Source organism: Zootoca vivipara, chromosome 5, assembly GCF_965207765.1.
Source record: "Zootoca vivipara chromosome 5, rZooViv2.hap1.1, whole genome shotgun sequence".
NCBI classification, from domain to species: Eukaryota; Metazoa; Chordata; class Lepidosauria; order Squamata; family Lacertidae; genus Zootoca; species Zootoca vivipara.
The window spans coordinates 55,446,507-55,467,080 of NC_142588.1; the positions used below are offsets into that span (position 1 = coordinate 55,446,507).

General features: G+C 44.8%; 1 protein-coding gene across 5 annotated transcripts; it reads right to left on the reverse strand.

Annotated features, from left to right (window-relative positions):
• Positions 1-88: 88 nt before the first annotated feature.
• On the reverse strand, positions 89-19,747 carry ARHGAP19 (Rho GTPase activating protein 19). 5 transcript variants are annotated; one of them, XM_088670687.1, is made up of 11 exons: positions 19,652-19,747; positions 12,210-12,466; positions 8,564-8,644; positions 8,034-8,243; positions 7,505-7,731; positions 7,238-7,324; positions 6,467-6,532; positions 5,257-5,448; positions 5,034-5,132; positions 4,694-4,801; positions 89-2,367 (listed from the first exon to the last, which is right to left on the reverse strand). In XM_088670687.1, the coding sequence occupies exons 1-11, from the start codon at positions 19,702-19,704 to the stop codon at positions 2,311-2,313; spliced, it is 1,437 nt and encodes a 478-aa protein (XP_088526813.1). In that variant the 5' UTR covers positions 19,705-19,747; the 3' UTR covers positions 89-2,310. The 5 variants fall into 5 exon arrangements, with proteins under 5 accessions (XP_088526813.1, XP_060130666.2, XP_034989929.3 ...); XM_060274683.2 differs by having other exon boundaries at positions 89-2,569; XM_035134038.3 differs by lacking the exon at positions 19,652-19,747 and adding an exon at positions 14,093-14,213.
• Positions 19,748-20,574: the final 827 nt, after the last annotated feature.

Here is a 20,574-nt window from a genome sequence, read left to right on the forward strand (position 1 = left end):
TAAAGTCATTATGCTTATGGTAACAGACTCTCTGTCTCTTAAATCCAATCACCATTCTGCATAAAAAATAAAATTAACCAAGAGCCTGTTAAGAAGGCACCAATAACCACCAGTATTTAATGTAGGATTTTCACATTAACAGCGGGCAATACACCACAAGAAACAACATATTATTTTACTTACATTACTACATTGCATAAATAAGTAAAGGTTGTCCACACAAGGATAAGTTAAGAGAACAGTAAAACATGAAAAACAATGGGGGCAGTCCTGCTTTCACTTACAATACCGCTAAGATTTGGATGACACAAGCTTAAGATCTAGAGTAGCCAAAACTGGTTTTGCCCACTATGACTGCTTCCCCTAACATTTTTTGGGCACTTTTCAGTCTTGTCTATGACCTCCCAAGTGTTAGCAGCTTTCTACTTCTTTGGCTGAAGCTCCATACCAGCTTGGGGGTTGGGGAGATGAGGAACATAGAAGCAGCTAACCTGTGAGTCTCCAGATGTGGTGGGACCCCAAATTCTTTATCAGCTGCAGACCATATGGCTACTTGTTGTGGGTGACAAGAGGTCAAGTTGAACAACACCTGGAAGGCTACAGGTTACCCATACCTGCTTTAACAGGGGTGTATACATCTCTACACATCAGAAGGCCGTTTGACAGGGTCCCTGACACAGATTTAGGACTCTTTTTAGAATAATAAAAAGCTCAATCCTCACATATTTAGGAAATTAAAATATACAGTGCTTTTGCAAAAGCCTTTGAGCCAAATCTCTCTGAGACTAAGGCAGAAGCCAGTTATCAGGAATAGTAAGTGGCCCCTCCAGATGTTGTTCAACTCAGCCACGTTAGCTGCGGCTGATGAGAGTGTACTGGTAATAAGTGGGAGTTTTAATAGGCGTTTTGTCCAACACAACTTGGAGGGCCACAGGTTTACCACCCCTGACCCAGAGAGACACTTCTTCCTTTGGGTGCAGGGGAAAACTTAGCAAATATAGAGCTGCAAATAGCTGTATTGCTATAACCTTGCACCACCTTCCCACCTGCCCTCTTCTCGTTGATGGAAGGAAACAGGAACATTTCTTTTATTCATCTTGACAGCCTCTCCTCCTTTCCAGGGAGTGAGTCAGTTAGCCTTCTGCATTTCCAAGTTCCTCTCTTTCAGTGCATTTTCAACAGATTGTTAGTCATTAAACTGTCAGCCCCCTGTCCTGCCTGAGCAATGTACATCAGAGCCTGGGCCACAGACAATGGGAATGTGACAGGTAGGGGGCAGTGAAACAGACTCCATCAGGCAGAGCCTCAGCCAAAACGCTGTCTTGACAATCAGTGCTGACAGAAGAATAATTGTAGCAGGCAGAAGGCAAGTGTCTGTGGCAACAGAACTGGCGGCCTTTTGAGGGGAGAAAGATGTAATCACATTGCAGGTGATTCACGAGACATGCTAGAATTCAGACAAGGAGCCCTTGGGCTCTTATTTTTTTTAAGGGGCAGTTTGCAGAAATTATTTCCTGCTACCGCTGCTCTTAAATGAGGGACCTGTGGCTTTCCAGATATTGCTGGACTACAACTCCCAATCATCCCCAAGAATAGGACATGCTGGCTGGGCTAACTGGAGACTGAATCCAACAACATCTGGAGTGTCACAGGCTCCCCGCATCCCTGGTTTAAGATGTTCGGATACTTCCGACGCTGGGATTTGTGACAGATGAGCCACAGGCCTGAGGGAGATCCCTGCAATCTGGGAGAGGCAGCTAAGAGCACAGCTACTTCTCAAATCCCATCAGTAACCACAACAGAGAGACTTCCATACAAAGAGATGCCGAGATGAGCCTAGCTGCCAAGGGGATCTGAAAGCTTGACTCTACTGTGGATGCTAATGGGAATTGCAGGGGTAAAAGAAACAGTGTGTGTACACACTAAAAGCCAAAATCAAAAAACAAACAAACACCAGCCACAAAACAGGACAGTGTAAGCCAAGTCCCAAAGAATTGTTAGGAAGATGGACAGCTCAGAGAACAAGGCATACAAAGCAACCTCTCCAAAGAGAGGCTATACTGCAGACACTGTCCAGTCCATTCTCAGGCTAGACAAGTGGTTGAATAGTGGTTTCCTCATGTTCAATGGAAGAGTCTGTTATTCTGGCAGACACACAGTTGTAGGCCAGGATCCAATAAGTGAGGTTAGAGGGATAAGCGAGTCCTGACTCACAGCTTGGGAGTAGCAGGCATTATCCACAGAGCTGCAAGTCTTTGCTGTGTGTGTATATATCTCTATATATAGAGAGAGAGACCATTGAGTGGATCTTCAAATGGAAGACTCCTTCGTCGAGGAACCATGGAATCGAGTATATTTACGGGAGTCCTGTACCAGAAGGAGAATAATTAGTACATTTGTACTGAGCTGTGCTTGCAAGCATTAGGAAAGGACAGGAAGCCACGAACACATTTCACCCCATTACACGTCTACTTCCTGTTGAGAAGACCAGATTTAAGGCCAAGGAGCATTTTCATCCACTCTTCTAGCTTGGTTGCTTCTCTGCACATCTTCCTTTCATTCACGGATGCTGCCAACAGAAATAGCCTATTCAAGGCACTTTGAGGACTAACAATAACACTTTAACTTGATTCACTAGTTTTATCTGTCAGATAAAAGTTAACCATTCTGACAGCAGCTTCTTGGTCAATTCTTGGCAATGAGTTTAGGCATCAAGCTATAGACACACATCACACACTTAAAAAGAATATTTGCAGTGTCTGTGTCACAATGGGTCAATGTGTCTGAATGTTAACCAGAGGGTTGATGGTTCAAGCACACCCAGGGATGACTGTGGGCAGGATGCCTGCATTGCATGGAGCTGGACCAGATGACCCTTGGGATTCCTTCCCACTCTACAATTATATGATTCTATGATTCTAAAAGGCAGGTCTGTAAGTCCATAGGTTTCATACCAAAAAGGAGAACATGAGATTGCAAGCTGCTGCTGCTTATACTGTACATGGTAATGTATACATATAGAATTGAATTCCCCTTTCCTATCCTCAAGGGACCTAAGACTTGCTCAAATCACATTGATGGCTGGAGAGGAAGCAGGTTTCTGTAACTAGGGAAGATGAGAAAACTCTAACCTCTGAACCTTGCTGTCACTCTCTAAGATAGGATGATTCAGTTGCCAGCAACTGGCCTGCCTAAATTCAAGTCAACTTCTAACATGATCCTACTCATGCTGCATAGATTTACTAGCCTGTCGTGTCACACACTTGTCTGCCAAACTTCTGGAAATTAAGCTGCTGCAGAAAAAAATATGGAGCCTTAATTGAGAAGGAAGGAGCATCCAAATGCAAAAATGGCCATCAGCCAATAGGAGCAGAGGCATCAAGTTCAATTCCCCAGATTTGGAAAGGAAAGAAACAGCCTTTTGTTACACTGGGAAAGAAAGAGTTCAACTACCTAAGAGCAACAGGGCAGATGGGCTCAGTCCTACACTGGCTCAGGGGTTACAGGATTCAGTGGAAACCCTGTTGCACTGGAAGAATGCCACATGTGTCACTGCCACAACAGATATGCTGGCAGAACGCTCAGCCAGTGACATATCTGGAAGGCGTCACAGCTATGGGCAACAGAGACAAGCAGCACTTATGCTGGATCCCATACCACTTCAATACACATCCATGTCAACATCAACAGTACATCTTTATACCAAACATGGCACAGAAAATTTCCCTTCCAGTTGCTCCTCTGTAGGGTTGGCTACTCAGCACAAAAACTCTACTGGGATGACTGGTTAGTAACCATGTACATGCCTCTTTATCTTTTCAGATCCACTCTATCGAGTGCCATTCAATAAAAAAATCAATGTTCCGTAACTGTTGAATCAGGTTCAAGTGGTCTTAGGATGCAACTCTTGGAAGGAGGGTGGATAGGGAGGTTGGATGTGACTTGGGACTCCCCCACTTCCTGTTTCCTCTGGCTCCACAGATGGGTCACTGAGAATGCACGAGGGGGCTGAGCGTTGCTGCCAGGGGATATGAGGCAGTCAGTGAGGGAAAGGATGCTACCCAGAAGGCAGAGGCCATCAGGCACAGGGTGGTTGGGGGTTGGTTCTATGGGCTGCCAGGGATCTGAGGCTGGTGTGCAACAATGTGGGGTAGGGTATTTGAGGTGCTGGATCCCTTCCTACAAGGCTGCCTGGGGCCTCTTGGGTGCCGTGCTACTGAGGCTCACATGTTGGGATGCTGTGTATCGAGGAAGCATGGTGGTAGCTAGCATGGCTCCACTTGAAAGTCAGCCAGTGTGGTTTGCCTCTGGGCAGCGTGGGAGGTATCATTTCTACCACATTCTGGAACTGATGGACAATAGTAGGTGTTCCCAAGGAAGTTGGGGTCATGGCTGGTGTCTCCCCCCTCCATTCCCCACTCATGTCCAGGGTTGAGCATGTACTGCATTTAGTAGCCATTCCACTCGCATAGCAATGGCATATTCCAGACCCCAACATCAACACAGCTTAGGCTGCTCCGTTAGTCATGCGAGTGATGCATCTAGAGCTTTGGGCCTATTTCCAGACTCCCTGTTGTGCTCAGGATAATTTAGGGAGCCACATCAGTGCAGACAGATATGAACTGCAGGCAACCCCCTTCATGAACCAACCCCATTATGAGTGCACAGTGAGTGTTCTTCCAGCTGGCCTTACCATGATAACATTCTCCTTGCTGCTGTGCTTCTGCTCTTTCATGCCCGATTCCAAAACTGCACCCTTCCCTTTTTTATCCAAAGACCCTTGACTCCCCAGCACCTTACGCTGTATGAAAAAAAAAGGAAAACACCGGGGCTGTGACTGGGGGAGGAAAAGAAAAAGGCAACAGAACAAGAATAGGGCTTATTTATGGAAGCCTGAATATGTACACCCCATGCCATCAGAAAGCTTATGCACCTGGACAGCAGACAATATGCCTGATACGTACACCAGTGAGAAGTGACTTAAGCAGCACCACTACAGTGGAAGTTACTGCTAATGGTAGAAAGATCCTTACCTTGATTAAGCCACTGAAGGAACGAGTGCGAGCCCGCTTCTGGGTCCGGGGTGTGGGTGCACCTGCCTGAGGAGTGAGAGCTTCAGGGTGCTTCTGAAACTAGAACACACACTTTATAGCATGGTTAGTTCTGCAGCATTGCCCATCCGTCCCAAAGATCGATCCTGGTTCCCACAAAGCCCCATTCATGCCTCTTTGCTCCAGGCAATTACTCAAGTTCTACCTGTTGAATGAGCTTCTTTTTCTTGGCAGAGTCTGGCATATTATGAACATGGTGGAAGAGCTCTTTCAGTGCTTCTTCTGTATGTTGCTGTGTGTCTTCTTGGTGGGCAGAGGGATCCACCAGTCCTCGCTTCTTGAATTTCAGAAGCTGGAAGTCTTTGAAATTCCGGGGCACAGGCAAGTCCAAGTCATCCTGCAAAAATTCAGAAGAACACTCTGCACTTCAGGCTGTTTTGTCTTATAAAGACCATTAGCACCCCACTCCCTATCTTGTCTTTCATCACACTAATAAAGGTAGTCTGAGCTTCATATCCAGTAGCAAAGCCAGACCTGGGTACACAGCTGAGGGCCTGATCTTTTCCTCTCTCCCCATTAATGCATGTGCTAAACTAAATGTTGTCCTATTTTTGACAGTTAAATGAGAATTTGTTCCATTCTCTAGAATTTTAGCATAACTAGAACACATTTTATTAGAGGGGATATGTAGCAGTCCAAGTGGCAAAACTGGGATCTAATTAACGTTTTTTCTGCCTTGCTAAGGAATGGATTCCCTTCAAAGAATCCCTTATTGGAAATTCTCATGAACACAGCAGCGTCGCTAGCCTTCTGTCTGCCCAGGGTGGCAAACCCGAAGGCACCCCGCGGGGGGGGGGGGGCGTTCGTCGCGCGTCATCACGCACACGCCGCACTACGGAGCGGGTTGCCGGGGGGCGGGGCGTCCGTCACCTGGATCTGAGGATCCCAATGCTAGAGCGCCGCCGCCAGCAACCCGCTCCGTAGCTCGCTGGCGCCCCTCACCGCTCCGCCTGAGTAGGAAGAAGCACAAAGTGCACGGCAAGCCTATCCATAGCACGCTCTGCGCTTCTTCCTACTCAGGCGGAGGCGGAGCGGCAAGGGGCGTCAACGGCCGCTGCTGACGCTGCTCGCTAGCCCGCCCCTTGCCTCCGCCCCACCAGAAAGAAGTGAGAGGCGAGGCCAGCAACATTGGGGCCTCCGCAATGGCGGTCACGCCGCCGCCACGGTAGCAGCAGCCATCGGTGGAGGTGGCAAGAGGGCGCCGCGCTGCCCCCCGCAGAGTGGAGCCCAGGGCCCCCCGTCCCCTATTGTGACGCCCCTGCATGAAAAAAACTGTTTTAGTCATCAGTTTGCTGACCTGCTGGTGCCCATGTTGGGTGTTCCCTTCCACGACCAATGTCATGGACTGCTCTTACCTTTGAGGCATGTGTTCTGGAGTCCAAGTAATGCAGCCTTGCACATTCCCGGATATATGAGGGAGCCTTGGAAGGAGAGTGAAACAGAAGGAGTCAGAGACAATTAAACCGAAGTCTCCCCAACTTTGAGGTTCCATCCTATAGCAGTTGCTCCAGGCACTCACCCCGCCAGACCAGCAACTTCATACAGTATTTGAATGTAATCCATGCAAAATCTTCTGAAGTGTGCTTCCTTTATAGGTAGGAGGGTCACCCAGGGCAAACATTCAGTCCTTTATCATCTCAGATAGGTTGTATGCTACCAGATGCTTTAGGAGTCTTACTTTTTGACAAATGTGAACCTGCCTAGTTTTCTAGAGATTTTAGCCATTAATAGGGATATTTATTAAGCTAAATAGCAAAGAGGGACAGATGAGGACCCAGAGAGCAGTCTCAGAGGCTATGATAGCAACTGATCAGGAAAGGGGCACTGTCTGGTTAAGGCAGAGTTTGGCACGGTAACTACAAGGACACTCACATGTGCAGGATAGTTTGCCATTTAGAATAGGAGGCCTTGTTTTCACATATCAGTGCCACTTGTGATCTACCCAGCAAAGGGAGCAGGCACAGTACATGGCACCTCCAAGGAAGTAATAGATAAAAAGATGTCAGGCTTGACAGCGTCAGGACTGTGCACAGAACATATTTCCCCCCAGGAGGGGACAGCCTGAGACATTTGCTAAGCAGATACTGAAAGAGAAAGAGATTGTCCCTTCCTTTTGCAGCACCTACCTTGAAGAGCTTCTGTGAGTGCTTGATCATGAAAGCCATCCCGTTATTTAGCTTGGAAATGTTTTCCTGTAGGTCACTGGCAGTCACCTGGCAATAGTGGGAAACACCAAAGCAGGATCGTTAGAGTGTAGGTAAGATGCAAGCTCCCTGGTAGAGGTAGGTTTGTTTTCAGGAGTCAGGACACAGCAGCCAAGCTGGGATAGGACAGATGAACTCCTTCCCAGCCTGATTTTTTGTACTGCTGCCTAAAAATCTAACACCACTTACATTTCGAGGCCACAAAATGTGAGGTGAAAACATAAGAGCCAGGTTATGAGCTGACATCTTGTTCCTGTCCTGCTTTTTGGCTGTCTGATAAAGCAGATCCAACAGCAATTTGAGAAGGCTGCGATTGGGGGCTGGCAGGATCAAGAAGAGGAGCTGCAGTGCTTCAATCTGACGCTGCTTATCGGGTATGTTGGTCTTGTTGCCCTTGTCATCAAACTGCATCAGATCTATTAACATGAAAACATCTCAAGAAACTTCAACTGCACACACATTTCAGGAAACTATACACTATTTAATGAACTGCCCCTTCCCAACTTGCCATCACACTCCTTTGCACTCTTCCCTTCCTCAGCACAATCAGAAATCCCAAAGGTTTCTTGCTTATATATTCCTATTATAACATGGACAGAGAAAGTAGGCCTTTCTCTAATCTTAACCCAATAGCTTTACCACTGAACAAGACAAACCCCAAGTTATTGATGCTGACATCCTGTGGGCCAGTTCCCACTTCCCTCCAAGGCTGACTCACCTGAAATTTTGAGGTGTGCATGGAAATGTTTATGGGTTAACAAAGGCTCTGGTAATTCCCCCAAGAACATCTTCAGCAGAGTGGCCACATCATTGGAGTGAAACTCCCCTGAATCCAAGTCAATTTCTGTCCCACTGTTCAAGGCTTCTTTCAGGTTCTGCTGCCTGGTACTGTTTCCTGGCACTCGGAACAAGCCTTCCACCCGCAGATCTGTAGCATGGGAAGAAAGACAAAAGGGGTATCAAGAATATGTTAGATAAAATGTTGTCCTTTTCTAGTATACTGTATTGACAAAGCTTCTTAACCTTTTATACTTTCCTTTTCTTCCTGCCACATTATCTGAACATCCTACAGGGGTCTAGTACAAAAAAATCACTAAGCATTTGATATGGGGGTGGGAGGAAAATAGTGTCTAGAATCACATAGCTCCTAGGACTTCCTCAGCTCAGAAGTGAGTTAAATCTGTGCCCCCAGACCAGTCCACTATCCGTGACTAAACAAAGACAGAAAGGAAACCACAAACCACTTACTCTTATGCAGATACTCTATCAGTTGAGATATTTGAGCAATACCTTCTTCAGTCAGTGGAGTTCCAAAAACCACTCCTTTCTCTAGAGATGAAAAGGAGGAGATAATGAGTAGCCAACATCATCAACTGTTGTAAGACCCAGAAATGTGTAAGCATTTCCATACTATACTGAAAAGACAGAATAAAAAAGACCCAGTTCACACTGTGTGTTCACTTCGACCCTTTCTCTTGCAAATGCAACTCCTCATCTCCTTAGGTTAAAAAAAAGCAAATAAAAAACTCTTATTGTGATCTGGAAAGGGAAGTATGCTGTAAAACAGATACTTGGGTTTTCTAAACTTGGATCTGTTTCAAAATGACCCAAAGGAACAGATTCCACAGAAGAATAGGAAATATATAAAAACCTAACTTCCTGGAGCAAACCCAAAGTCCATCTTGACAAACGTTCTGTTTCCAACAGGCCTAATTGAACATTTCATAACAATGATGGTCTTCCCTATTTGTCTCCATCATAGGAATTCATAGGTACACAGCCTCAGCACATGGAACTCCATTTAGATACCTGTAGGCCGATATGTTTCTGCTATCAGCTCTAAGTCAATGTTTCAACTTTAGCCAAATGCAGGGCATCCTGAGTCAGCTAAGTGCAACATGCCAGCTTCAGGCCATCTCTTGATGCTTGGTCCTCTGCCAAAGGCAGCATATAATCCCACAAGTTGCCCAGCTATAAGTTTTCAGCTACATAAAGGATTTCATCACACCTTCTCCCTCCATGCTGGTTGGAGTGGCTGCAATATTTACTTCTGCAAAACCCAATGTCTGTACAGGAGGAAAAGGTCAAAAGAAACTTGTCCCTTGGACCCAGGTTTCACAATTAACCCACAGTCCAATATCTGGAAACTCCTATGAAGCAGAAGAGCACCTTGAGCTGCGCAGAATACTAGTAAGTATTTTTGTAAGCTTGTAGAGGCTTGCTGTATTTAGCCAAATTTCTTATTTGTTCAGGGGGAATCCTAAAGTAGCACCTGCAGAAACCAAGGAGGTGTATAATCAGACATAGTTCTGGTTACAGGTAGGTAGCCGTGTTGGTCTGGATCGAAGTAAAATAAAAAAAATTCCTTCAGTAGCACCTTAAAGACCAACTAAGTTTTTATTTTGGTATGAGCTTTCGTGTGCATGAAGTGTGCATGCACACGAAAGCTCATACCAAAATAAAAACTTAGTTGGTCTTTAAGGTGCTACTGAAGGAATTTTTTTTATTTTACTATAATCAGACAATTAACAAGATTGAGCTGCAATAACAAATATACTTAAGTGAGGTGAGGTGAGAGGTAAAGGGATGCAGGCACCACATAACTGCTAAGTTATCTGGGCTTCATATTTTGCTGATATATTTCATGGGCTACATCATGAAAGCAGAGCGCATACTCGGCTTATATCTTTAAACACTGTGTGAATGAATCCAGTGAATCTAGGAGCACAATGATTTAGTATTACTGAAGTTACTGATCAGCTCCTGAAAATAATTGTGTGTGTGTACACACACAAACATCATGCCATGGCTTTCTATGAAGGTAATTGCCAGGCCAATCGGAACAATCAAAAAACTGAAAATACAGGATTCAACTATGAGGGGGGGAAAGGATAAGATCTTAGACATTTGTTGTAGAATACACTCTAACTGGCTACATTAGATATGCCAAAGGTCCTGTTACAAGTGCATAGTTGAAATCTGAATATCTGCCCAAGCCAGACACAGCAAGCAACTCCTGTTAGCCAAGAAATTAACTGCAATCAAGACTGACTTTATTGTTTTCTCCTCATAGTATTGGTTCCCTCCACCTCTCATCTCCCTGCAGTCGAATATTTTACTCTTGCTGTTCAAACTCATTAACCACCAGCTCTATTACCCTATAATATGAATATTCAATAAAACCTGTCAGTTAAAAAACCAGCTTTAATTGAGCATTGCTTTTCTTAGTGTTCCATTTACTTCTCACCCCACTTCCTCTCACTTTTCCAAATCCATGCTGGTTTCAATAGCAACATGAACTCTTATGAGTTTTAAAAACTTGTTGTTTTTCTATCACCAAGTATATGTATTGTTACAAAGTTACCTGAAACTTCATACATATAGGCTGTAAAGCAGGCATGGCCAAACTTGGCCCTCCAGATGTTCTGGTACTACAACTCCTATCATCCCTAGCTAACACGACCAGTGGTCAGCATCTCTAAGCAACATCATGGGAACATTGCTCTTAGCAGCTACATAGGTCTAGTTAAGACTTTGAAGAGGAGATACAAATAAGGGTACAGTGGTACCTCTGGTTACAAACGCTTCAGGTTACAGACTCCACTAACCCAGAAATAGTACCTCGCGTTAAGAACTTTGCTTCAGGATGAGAACAGAAATCGTATTTCGGCGGCACGGAGGCAGCAGGAGGCCCCATTAGCTAAAGTGGTGCTTCAGGTTAAGAACAGTTTCAGGTTAAGAACGGACCTCCGGAATGAATCAAGTTCTTAACCAGAGGTACCACTGTATCTTCAAAGGGAACCGAGACTGAGAGCCAGCTGAAGCAGGAGAGTTTAACTATAGGAATCCTCTTGCCTGCTAGTAGCACAGAATGACCAGCTGACCAAAGAATTAAACGTAAATGTTTTACAAGTATGCACGGGAGCACAACATTCATCCAAACCTGGCACACCCAAAAGTGTAGGCAGCACAATGGGAGGAAGAGGGTACACCAGTTGACAGTGATTGCTTTTCTAGGAGAGATATAGGGCATAGACTACACTGCTCAGACTATTTGCTCATCTAGAACTGAGTAGGCTATTTGTCTGGCTGGCAGCAGCTGTCCAGGATCTCAGGCAAACATTTTTCACATTACTTTAAACTGTAGATTCCAGGGATTATATGTGGAACCTTCCAAATGCAAAGCGCATGCTCTTTCACTAAGCAAAGGTCTCTCCTCAGCTCTCCTATTCCAGATGAAACAAGAGGCACAGGCCATTACTATTGCAGCTGTACGTAGTAAACTACCCCCAAAAGTGGATCTCATGTTGTGGGCAGGCATCTTTGCACACCACACCCTCCTCACTCTCTGCTGCTTTCCACCTCCTCTTCCCACCCTCCATAGGAGCACACACCCATGCAGTTTCCCCCTTTCTGCTTCAGGACTTTTTTTTGCATATACAGTACTACCTTCTAGCATGGGTGGTACCATTTTCGCTACAGAAACAACAGCTTTTTCCTCCATAAGAATGGAATTGAAAGGTCCGAATGACGCATGATCACGCACAAGGCGCCAAACCCAGAAGTAGCCCTGAAGCATCATAAAGATGTCCTGAAAAGGAGGAGAATGGGGGTGGAACAGGGTGGGGGTAGAATGGGCTTACGCATGCTTCGCCAACACGCGCAGGGATCCAGAACTGAACCCCCATGTAAAATGAGAATTGCCTGTACTGCCCATCTTATTTCCTTTTAATAAGGGGGTGATCTGCACTGTACTTGGACCAGAAAAGTTTTCACATACTTCCTTGGAGTTGTTGCCACATATGTGGGACACTTAGCAGAGGCTGTACTCAGGATACCAAGGCTCAACATCAAAAAATTAAGGGGAAAATGTTAGCCAACACATCAGGCTCACCTTTGCGTTTCAGAGACATCAGGGAACGGAAAAACCCTGAGGATGTGCCAGGCAACTGAGGGTCCTCCTGTCCCATCAACTGGGCTAGCTCTGCTCCAGGTAGGTCAATCAGCCGGGTGATGTTACTGACCACAAGCTCTGTGAATGCCTCAGGTTTCTCATGTCGCAGCTTCTCCACAAAGAAGTCTGGATTGAAGATGATCTGATGCCGCTGAAGGGAGGACTCATTGCAGATAACTAAACTGCAAATGGCATCACTAGGGAGAGAAACAAAGATACATTACTTTGGGAGACATGCTTAACACAAATTAAAATATTCAGCTACGCAGGAGCTACCTGCAGACCTGGGGTGGGGAACCTATTTCAGCCCGAGGACAGCATTCCCTCATGGACAGTCTTCCTGGGAACCACATACCAGTGGAGGGTATATCCACCACGTAAAAGTTTCTAAAACACACACACAATATGCCCAATGCCCTGCAGCAAGGCAAGAAAGAGATGTTACAATAATTCAGAATAGGTTCAACCTAGATAAAAGCACTTGAGGATGCAGGGCTGGTGACAGGCTTTGGCAGAGTCCTGAAAGCTGAATAGAGAGGCTTGGAGGGCCACAGTTGGTCCCTATGGCCTGAGGCTTCTTATCCTTTTGTAGATACTAGTATAACATGTATAAATCAAGTCAGGTGGGGCTGACCAGATAGCACACCATCTAGCAATCAATCAAGTACAACCTGCAGATAGTCCTTCAGCATGGTCTCTAACTATTTGGAGGGATGCACTCACCTGTCATATTACACATCAGACCCTACAGATGGCCAGACCTTATGACTGGCCAAAGTTTGGTATAAGGATCCTAATCAAAATACTTAACAAAAAGACCAACAATTTAACGTACATTCCAAATTACTAAGTGTGTATGAAAATAATCTAGAACAGATTTGAGGTAGAGATTGCATCATCTTCTGAGATGTGACATTCTGTGCCAGGTTTATCTCTATGCAAAGAGAGCAAATTCCCATTTTATGAGGGGGTTCAGTTGGACTCAACAAATATAATTATCTGTTTTCTTAGAGGTGAAGTATTATGAAAAATTTGTTGCAAGTCAAACATTAAAAGACATTTCTGAGATAATGTATCCAACACACAAGAAGAAAGGCTGTCACATGAATTTAACCAAATTATCTCTTATGCACTTGAATGCCGTAATGCAGTGGAATATTTTTACCAAGATTACCTGAAAGCCACCCCCTGGTAGGTAATACCCTGCTGCAGTGCCAGTCTAGGGGTGAGTTGTATCTGGACAGTAGGTTCTGAATAATTGGAGCAATTAAGTTGGCAAAATCACTCCAAAAGCAGCAAAGCATGGAGAAGTACCGCTTTCTCCAGCCACTTGGTGAGTTGGCTGCCAAGTGCAGTCTGATTCCAGTGCTGCTCAGTAGACTTCCCTGCAGTTTGACGTGCTTAACAAGCCGAGGACAAGATGGAGCAGTTCAGCTCAAGCAGCTGGGAATGACTGTCGATTGACCTCCCACTTGCAGCACATTCTGCTGTCTTATACATGTCAGCCCAGGCCAGCTCCACCACTAAGTACGTTTTGTCCAAAACACATTGTAATCTAATTAGATCCAACTTCTCTCTACTTGCTTAATGTGGTAGTTAGCATCTTCACCCAAGAAAACTGATCACAGAAAAGCTATGCCAGTTATTCACCCTCCCCTCCCCTGTGTCCCAGTAATGATCTAGAGACATTAAGGAAAATCCACTGAACTAAATCTGACTGTCATTCATGCAATACCTGCCTATTTGTGGGGTTTCAAATCTAAACTTCTAGGAAATCTGATAGCCCCTATTACTTAATAAACACAGAAAATCAGATCGCTTACACAAGTGCAGAAAGCTTCTGATGAGGCATTGGGAAGCAGAGACACAGCGAGAATAACTTGCTCCTTGTTTTCAGAAACAGATCTGCCTGCTCCAGCACAGCCTATGCAAATTCCATGCACACTAAACAACACAAAGACTCATTTATTAGCCCTCTTGGCACAAATGCATCAACCTTGATATGGAGCCAGAGCAGAACTCAAGCTAACCAACTTCTTCTCCACTTATCCTACCCCACAGAAAGTGACAGATGGAACGCTAGGCATGTCACCTCCATCAGACTTGAACACTGAATGGAAAAAAGTGCCCTTGTCATAGTCATTGACAGACTCTGCCCATGATTTTAAACAATTGCTTTTAAGATTTCTTCAATTTTAAGCAAACCCTCACAATAGTTTTGACATCGCAGTTGAAAATAACTCTTGGACTCATGCTGGTACATTCCCCTCATTCATGTCCAGTATATCACCGCATTTTCCCTCTATAAGACGCCCCCCCCCCATGTATAAGATGCCCATTTGGGGAGGACTCATATTTAAGTAAATGGGGGGTGTATCTGTGTATAAGACACCCCCTAATTTTTGACCTTATTTTTAGGGAAAAAACCTAGTCTTATACATGGAAAAATACACATGCTATGTGTATATGCGTAGTCACACAATATATAAACTTTCATCTCTACTGACTTTCCTTCCACATCTTCTGCATAAAATTATTGTCTTTGTCTTAGTGCCTTCATGACTGTGCCCTACCTACCCTACCTGGTAGATCTGATGTCACTCGCTGCTGGAGACTTGCAAAAGCTTGCAACCTTAGCACTTAACTCCAAAATATTTTACTTCTTCCATTGACTTCACCATTCCCAGTTACTAGAAACCTTTCACACATCATCTCCGTCCAGACTTACCACACATTTATTTTTCTTTATGTAGGCCTTTGGTTGAGTGGATATCCTGCCTCCTCTTCAATTACTATCCTGTGCTGTTGTCAATTGCATTACTGATTAATTTTGTGGTTATATTTTTTGAGGTTTTAATACAATTGTACTCTTTTAGTTGTGATATTTTTCTAACCTGCCCTGGTTAGAAGGGCTGGTGAAAGGCTGGCTACAAGTAAAATAACAAAATAATTAATAAAAAGAAATCTTTTTAAAATCTCCCCTTTTCATTTTTTCACTCCCGAGTGTGTAACTACATTTGATGTCCATTGCATAAGATCGTGGGGCAGCCCGCCTCCATCATTTGTTGTCTTTCCCACCCCCAATTTATTTTTAAATTTTATTTTAGTTACTCTCAAAAACCTAACAATCAAAAGAAAACAATGCCAAAAATAATTAGAGGTTACATTCCATCTCTTCTTCTTGCCTTTTTCTCATCTGAAACCAGCCTGAAGGATCTTTGGAGTACAGTTTTCCCCTTGTTTTAATTCTTTAATCTCCCATGCATTTGGGGTATACTGTAACAAAGAAATGGGCTTGCAGTCCATTTATTGTCTTGCCCTGACAACTAAAATCCAACCCAATTTTATGATTAGAGACCTCACAGTTGGAAGCAGCCCTAAACCCCCTTATTCCATACTACATTTTACTGGGCTTTGTAATTTTGAAAGGTCACTTTATCAGCAACACTCCCCCGCACAAAAATATGCCTGCCTATTATTAACGCTAATGAAATGGAAATGCGAGACAGCACATGCAGTTAGAACCCTTCTCAGACAGCCCAGTCATGCACAATAGAAAAAGCCCTGTACTGCAGCCATGTTAAAGGAGGAGGATGTGTACAGCCCACTCCCACAGTTTGCATAATATTATAAAAGAGCAGTTAATGGTGTGGGCAGGGGGAGCAATCTTGTTTGCTTTGCAGCTTGGATTCTCTGCTTTTATCACCATAGTATTGCAATCAACAGTGCAATAACCTTCAGTGTTGCTGCTTTACCCCCTCTCTATTCTTTCCTTCCAATTAGAAAGTGGGTATCCAGGAGAAGGAAGAAAAGATTATTTGGTTTTTATTACCAAGGTTGAAGAAAAACCAAATTAGCAAGGGCAATGTTTTGCTCATGAAGGGGTTGGGGCAGAGGAAAGGATGAGTGACAATGCCATGAGTGAGAAGACTTTTGTGAATGGAATAAAATCCTCAAGGACTTTGATCTAGTGCCATAGCAAAACGAAGGGGAGCTGGGCTCAATAGAAAGACAGACTAATGGAATTATGTGATCGCTTTAATTGATGCAACATCTAGGCATCTTTTAGTAGCATATATTTTTTCAGTCATGCACAAGGCTGAGCCTCTGACATCTTCCAGAACTTTTAACTTGGTGCTTAGGACCCTATGCTTAAGTACCTAATACTTGAAGCTGAAATATCTGAAGAGCACCTCTAGTACGTACTGACTCGCCTTGGTTTTAAGGTCTGCAGTGTAGGTCCTACAGGTGGTTTGGGCCATGACAGAGTGGGGGGGGGGGGGCTTGTGCAATGCTTTTCCTCTAAGATGCATCTGGCCATATTATTGTAACCACATTTTCAGTGGGTCAAGACACATTTCTTTGCATAGGTCTTCGGGGGTACAGGATTAGTTAAGAATATGCATTCCACTGCAGTGTTGTTACTGATGTTGCTTGCTTTGATATGCTTCAATTTATGGCAAGGCATGTTACTTGTATGTAATTCAAGCTGGGATTACAGGGTGGAGTAGGCTATAAAATACATATAAAATATAAATAAGGCGAGGAACACCCACATGCATTCGAGGTAAGGCCACAGTAGAAGATGATTGTTCAGTCATGGCAGGTACAGAGGGATATTAATACAGTAAGTAGAACAGTTAATTTAACTATAAAAGATATTGCAAGGAGCAATTGGCCTATGGGGAAAATATAAGAATTGATTAAGCACAGAACAGTGTCTGCTTAACATATAAAATATTGACAAATTGTAATCTGTGGTTTGAACAATGGTATATTTGTATCAGTGCTAGGATGCTGATGGCATCATCAACTACTGTTTGGAGAATAAGAAGCTAATATTTATTATTGTTCATGCTTTTTTGCATTTCATTTCCTCTGATTTAAATCCTCACCAACCATGTGTACATACACCTGCAACTTGGAATAACACTTCATGCATCTGAAGGATTGCAGCCCTTTAAGGTTATGCCATAAAATAAGTGTTAAGAAAACTTTCCTCCTGTAGTCTCCAAGTTCCAGAGGGTCAATATCAGAGCCTTGTAGCACCATAAAACTATTTCAAGGAATAAAGGCATTAAAAGTAATTGCAAAGAAAGGCCTTTTAACTGTGAAAGGTGGTCAGAAAATAAACTATGGAGGAACCAACTGCTTAATAAAACATGCCTATTGTGGAGAAATGAATACTGAGTGTTCATTTTGGCATTTCTTACAAAAAGAGCCGTAGTCATGCTGTCTGTATCAAAGACCTAAGCTAATGGATGACTTTGAAGATTACATTGTAAGATCAAACATAATTGCTGCAACTGCAGCTCCTAAAAAAAGAACTGGTGCTTCCTGAAAAATACAACAGAAAATAAACTGCAGCATTAACTCTACAGCAGACTCCATCAAGCTTGAGCAAAGAAGCCATTTAACCTACAGGATGTGATGAATAAACATGCTGAAGCCCTGAAAAAAATCAAAAGGTCACAAAGCAAGGAGGATGTTATTAGAATAGAAATTTTATTTTATTACACAAGGAACCTTTCTTCTAGTAGTGACACAACCACTCATAGCAAAAAACAAACAAAACAAAACGGCAAAGGACTTGATCATCTACACACCACACAATGGAAACAGAATAAGTGGACAATTGCTTTATCTGAGAAACTACGGTAACTAAGAGAGTACTCGACCTGAATGATGCAACCAATAATTTGTTGTGCATCCCATTATAAAATATTCAAATAAATACCCTGATGACTGACACCCACCAATTATGCATATAGATTTATGGGGAAATGTGACACATTAGTATTCTATTCTGGGGGTGGGGATCCAATTGTTTTGAAAATGTCTTCTGGAAAATTAAAAGGTATTTTAAAAAATAGTGCTGAGAGAGGTTGACTGGCCCACAGTCACCCAGTGAGTCAAGTAGATATGCAGCCTGGTCTCCCAGATTCTAGTCCTACACTAACTAGTACACCACATTAGCTCTGTATTAACACTATTCCTTTGAAATTAGGGCAGAAACCCACACTTTGTACTTTAGGCTGACACATGGAAAGACAGTGCAGCATAGTGGCTAGTGTCAGACTAGCACCTAGGAAACCAAGGGTTCAACTCCTCACTCGGCCCAGTCACTTGTCTCTCAGCACTAACCTACTTATAGGCTTCTTGTGAGGATAAAATGAGGAAGGGGAAGAACCATGTACATCACCCTGAGCTCCTTGGAGAAAAAACTGGTAAAGGTAAAGGTAAAGGGACCCCTGACCATTAGGTCCAGTCGTGACCGACTCTGGGGTTGCGCGCTCATCTCGCATTATTGGCCGAGGGAGCCGGCGTATAGCTTCCAGGTCATGTGGCCAGCATGACAAAGCCGCTTCTGGCAAACCAGAGCAGCACATGGAAACGCCGTTTACCTTCCCGCTGTAGCGGTTCCTATTTATCTACTTGCATTTTGACGTGCTTTCGAACTGCTAGGTTGGCAGGAGCTGGGACCAAGCAACGGGAGCTCACCCCGTCACAGGGATTCGAACCGCTGACCTTCTGATCAGCAAGCCCTAGGCTCAGTGGTTTAACCACAGCGCCACCTGGGTCCCTAAATGCAATAAATGTTTCCAGCAACTGCTACCTGTATTTGGAACCATTGCTGCCTCCAGCTGCGGAGGTATTGCACAACCACATCATGGCTAGCAGTCTTTGACAGCTCTCTCCTCCATGAATTTGTCTAATCCTCTTTTAAAGCCACCCAGGTTAGTGCCCATCACTGCCTCCTGGCAGGGCGAGTTCCATAATTTGACCAAGTGCCTCGTCTTTCATCTGTCCTAAATCTTCCAACATTCAGCTATATTGGATGCCCACGCGTTCCAGTGTTATGAGAGAGGGAGAAAACCTTCCTCTATCTATTATGCCACCCGTAATGTTATCAGATTCTTCTGTCATGTCGCCCCTTACTCACTCCCGTCTCTGCTCCACCCCAGACTTCCTCCTCGCCCAGGCGCGTCTAGAGGGAGAAGCGAGATCCCCCCTTGTTCTCCTTAGCCCCTGGGCAAAGAGCAAGAGCAGACGGGTTGCTTCAGAGCATTGCACCTCCGCTCTATGAAACAGCTTGCCCTGGAGGCAGGACCACAGGCCTCACGTCCCAAGGCCGCACAAATGCTTGAGGCACCACAGCGAAAGGCTCATATTCCCTATGTCTTGTTTCTGTCTCAGTCCAGCAGCTTTTCACTGAAGGGGGGCCGCGATTCCCTAATGCTTGCACAGCCCGTGCCATCCCCGCCCAAGGCACGCGGGCATGCAACTCTCCCTCTACCGCCCATCTCCAACCCCGCCCTCGCCTGACCCACTTCAGCTTCTCAGAGACTTCTCGCCACGCTACCTCGGCCCGACCGACCTACCTCGCCGCTCGTTTCTCTTCTCCTCTCCCCCTCAGAGCCGACCTCGCCGCCATCTCATATCTGCCGCCTTGCTTTCCGATTGGTCGCTTCAACTGCAAAAGCCTATTGGCCGTTTGCAAAATAGTCCTACCCGCCGCCGCCTCGTGACCGCGCAGCCATTGGCCTGTTCGAACACGGCAAACGCCTAACGACCATCAGGCCTGGAAGCGCCGTTGAAAACCGAGGAGGGGGGAGGAGGAGCAAACCCAATATGGGACGCTAAGCTTTCTGGGGCTTGTAGTATTCTCGGCGACATTTCCAATGCCTTCTTGATAGCTACGGGGTTATGATGTGATCCGGTAGGCGAAAGGAAGCGTTTTCAACCCTTAGAAGGGACAGCTCTCTCCCCCTGCCCCTCGTATATTTCCTGCGCCCTTAACGAAATACAGTACTTGTCGCCATGGCAGGGAGATGCAGAGCTGGTGTACAAAAGGTCCACTTGTGTGTGAGCTCTCTGCCCTTCCAAGTTGGTAAAGGTAAAGGGACCCCTGACTATTAGGTCCAGTCGTGACCGACTCTGGGGTTGCGCGCTCATCTCGCATTATTGGCCGAGGGAGCCGGTGTATAGCTTCCAGGTCATGTGGCCAGCATGACAAAGCCGCTTCTGGCAAACCAGAGCAGCACATGGAAACACCGTTTACCTTCCCGCTGTAGCGGTTCCTATTTATCTACTCGCATTTTGACGTGCTTTCGAACTGCTAGGTTGGCAGGACTGATCAGCAAGCTCTAGGCTCTGTGGTTTAACCACAGCGCCACCTGGGTCCCCCAAGTTGGTAGGTGTCCTAATAAGGTTGCCAACTAACCATTAAAATAAGCAGGCCAGGACTGTTCTTGCGCCTTCCCCAGTAAGTCAAGACACAGAAATCAGCTAAGAAAGCAGACAC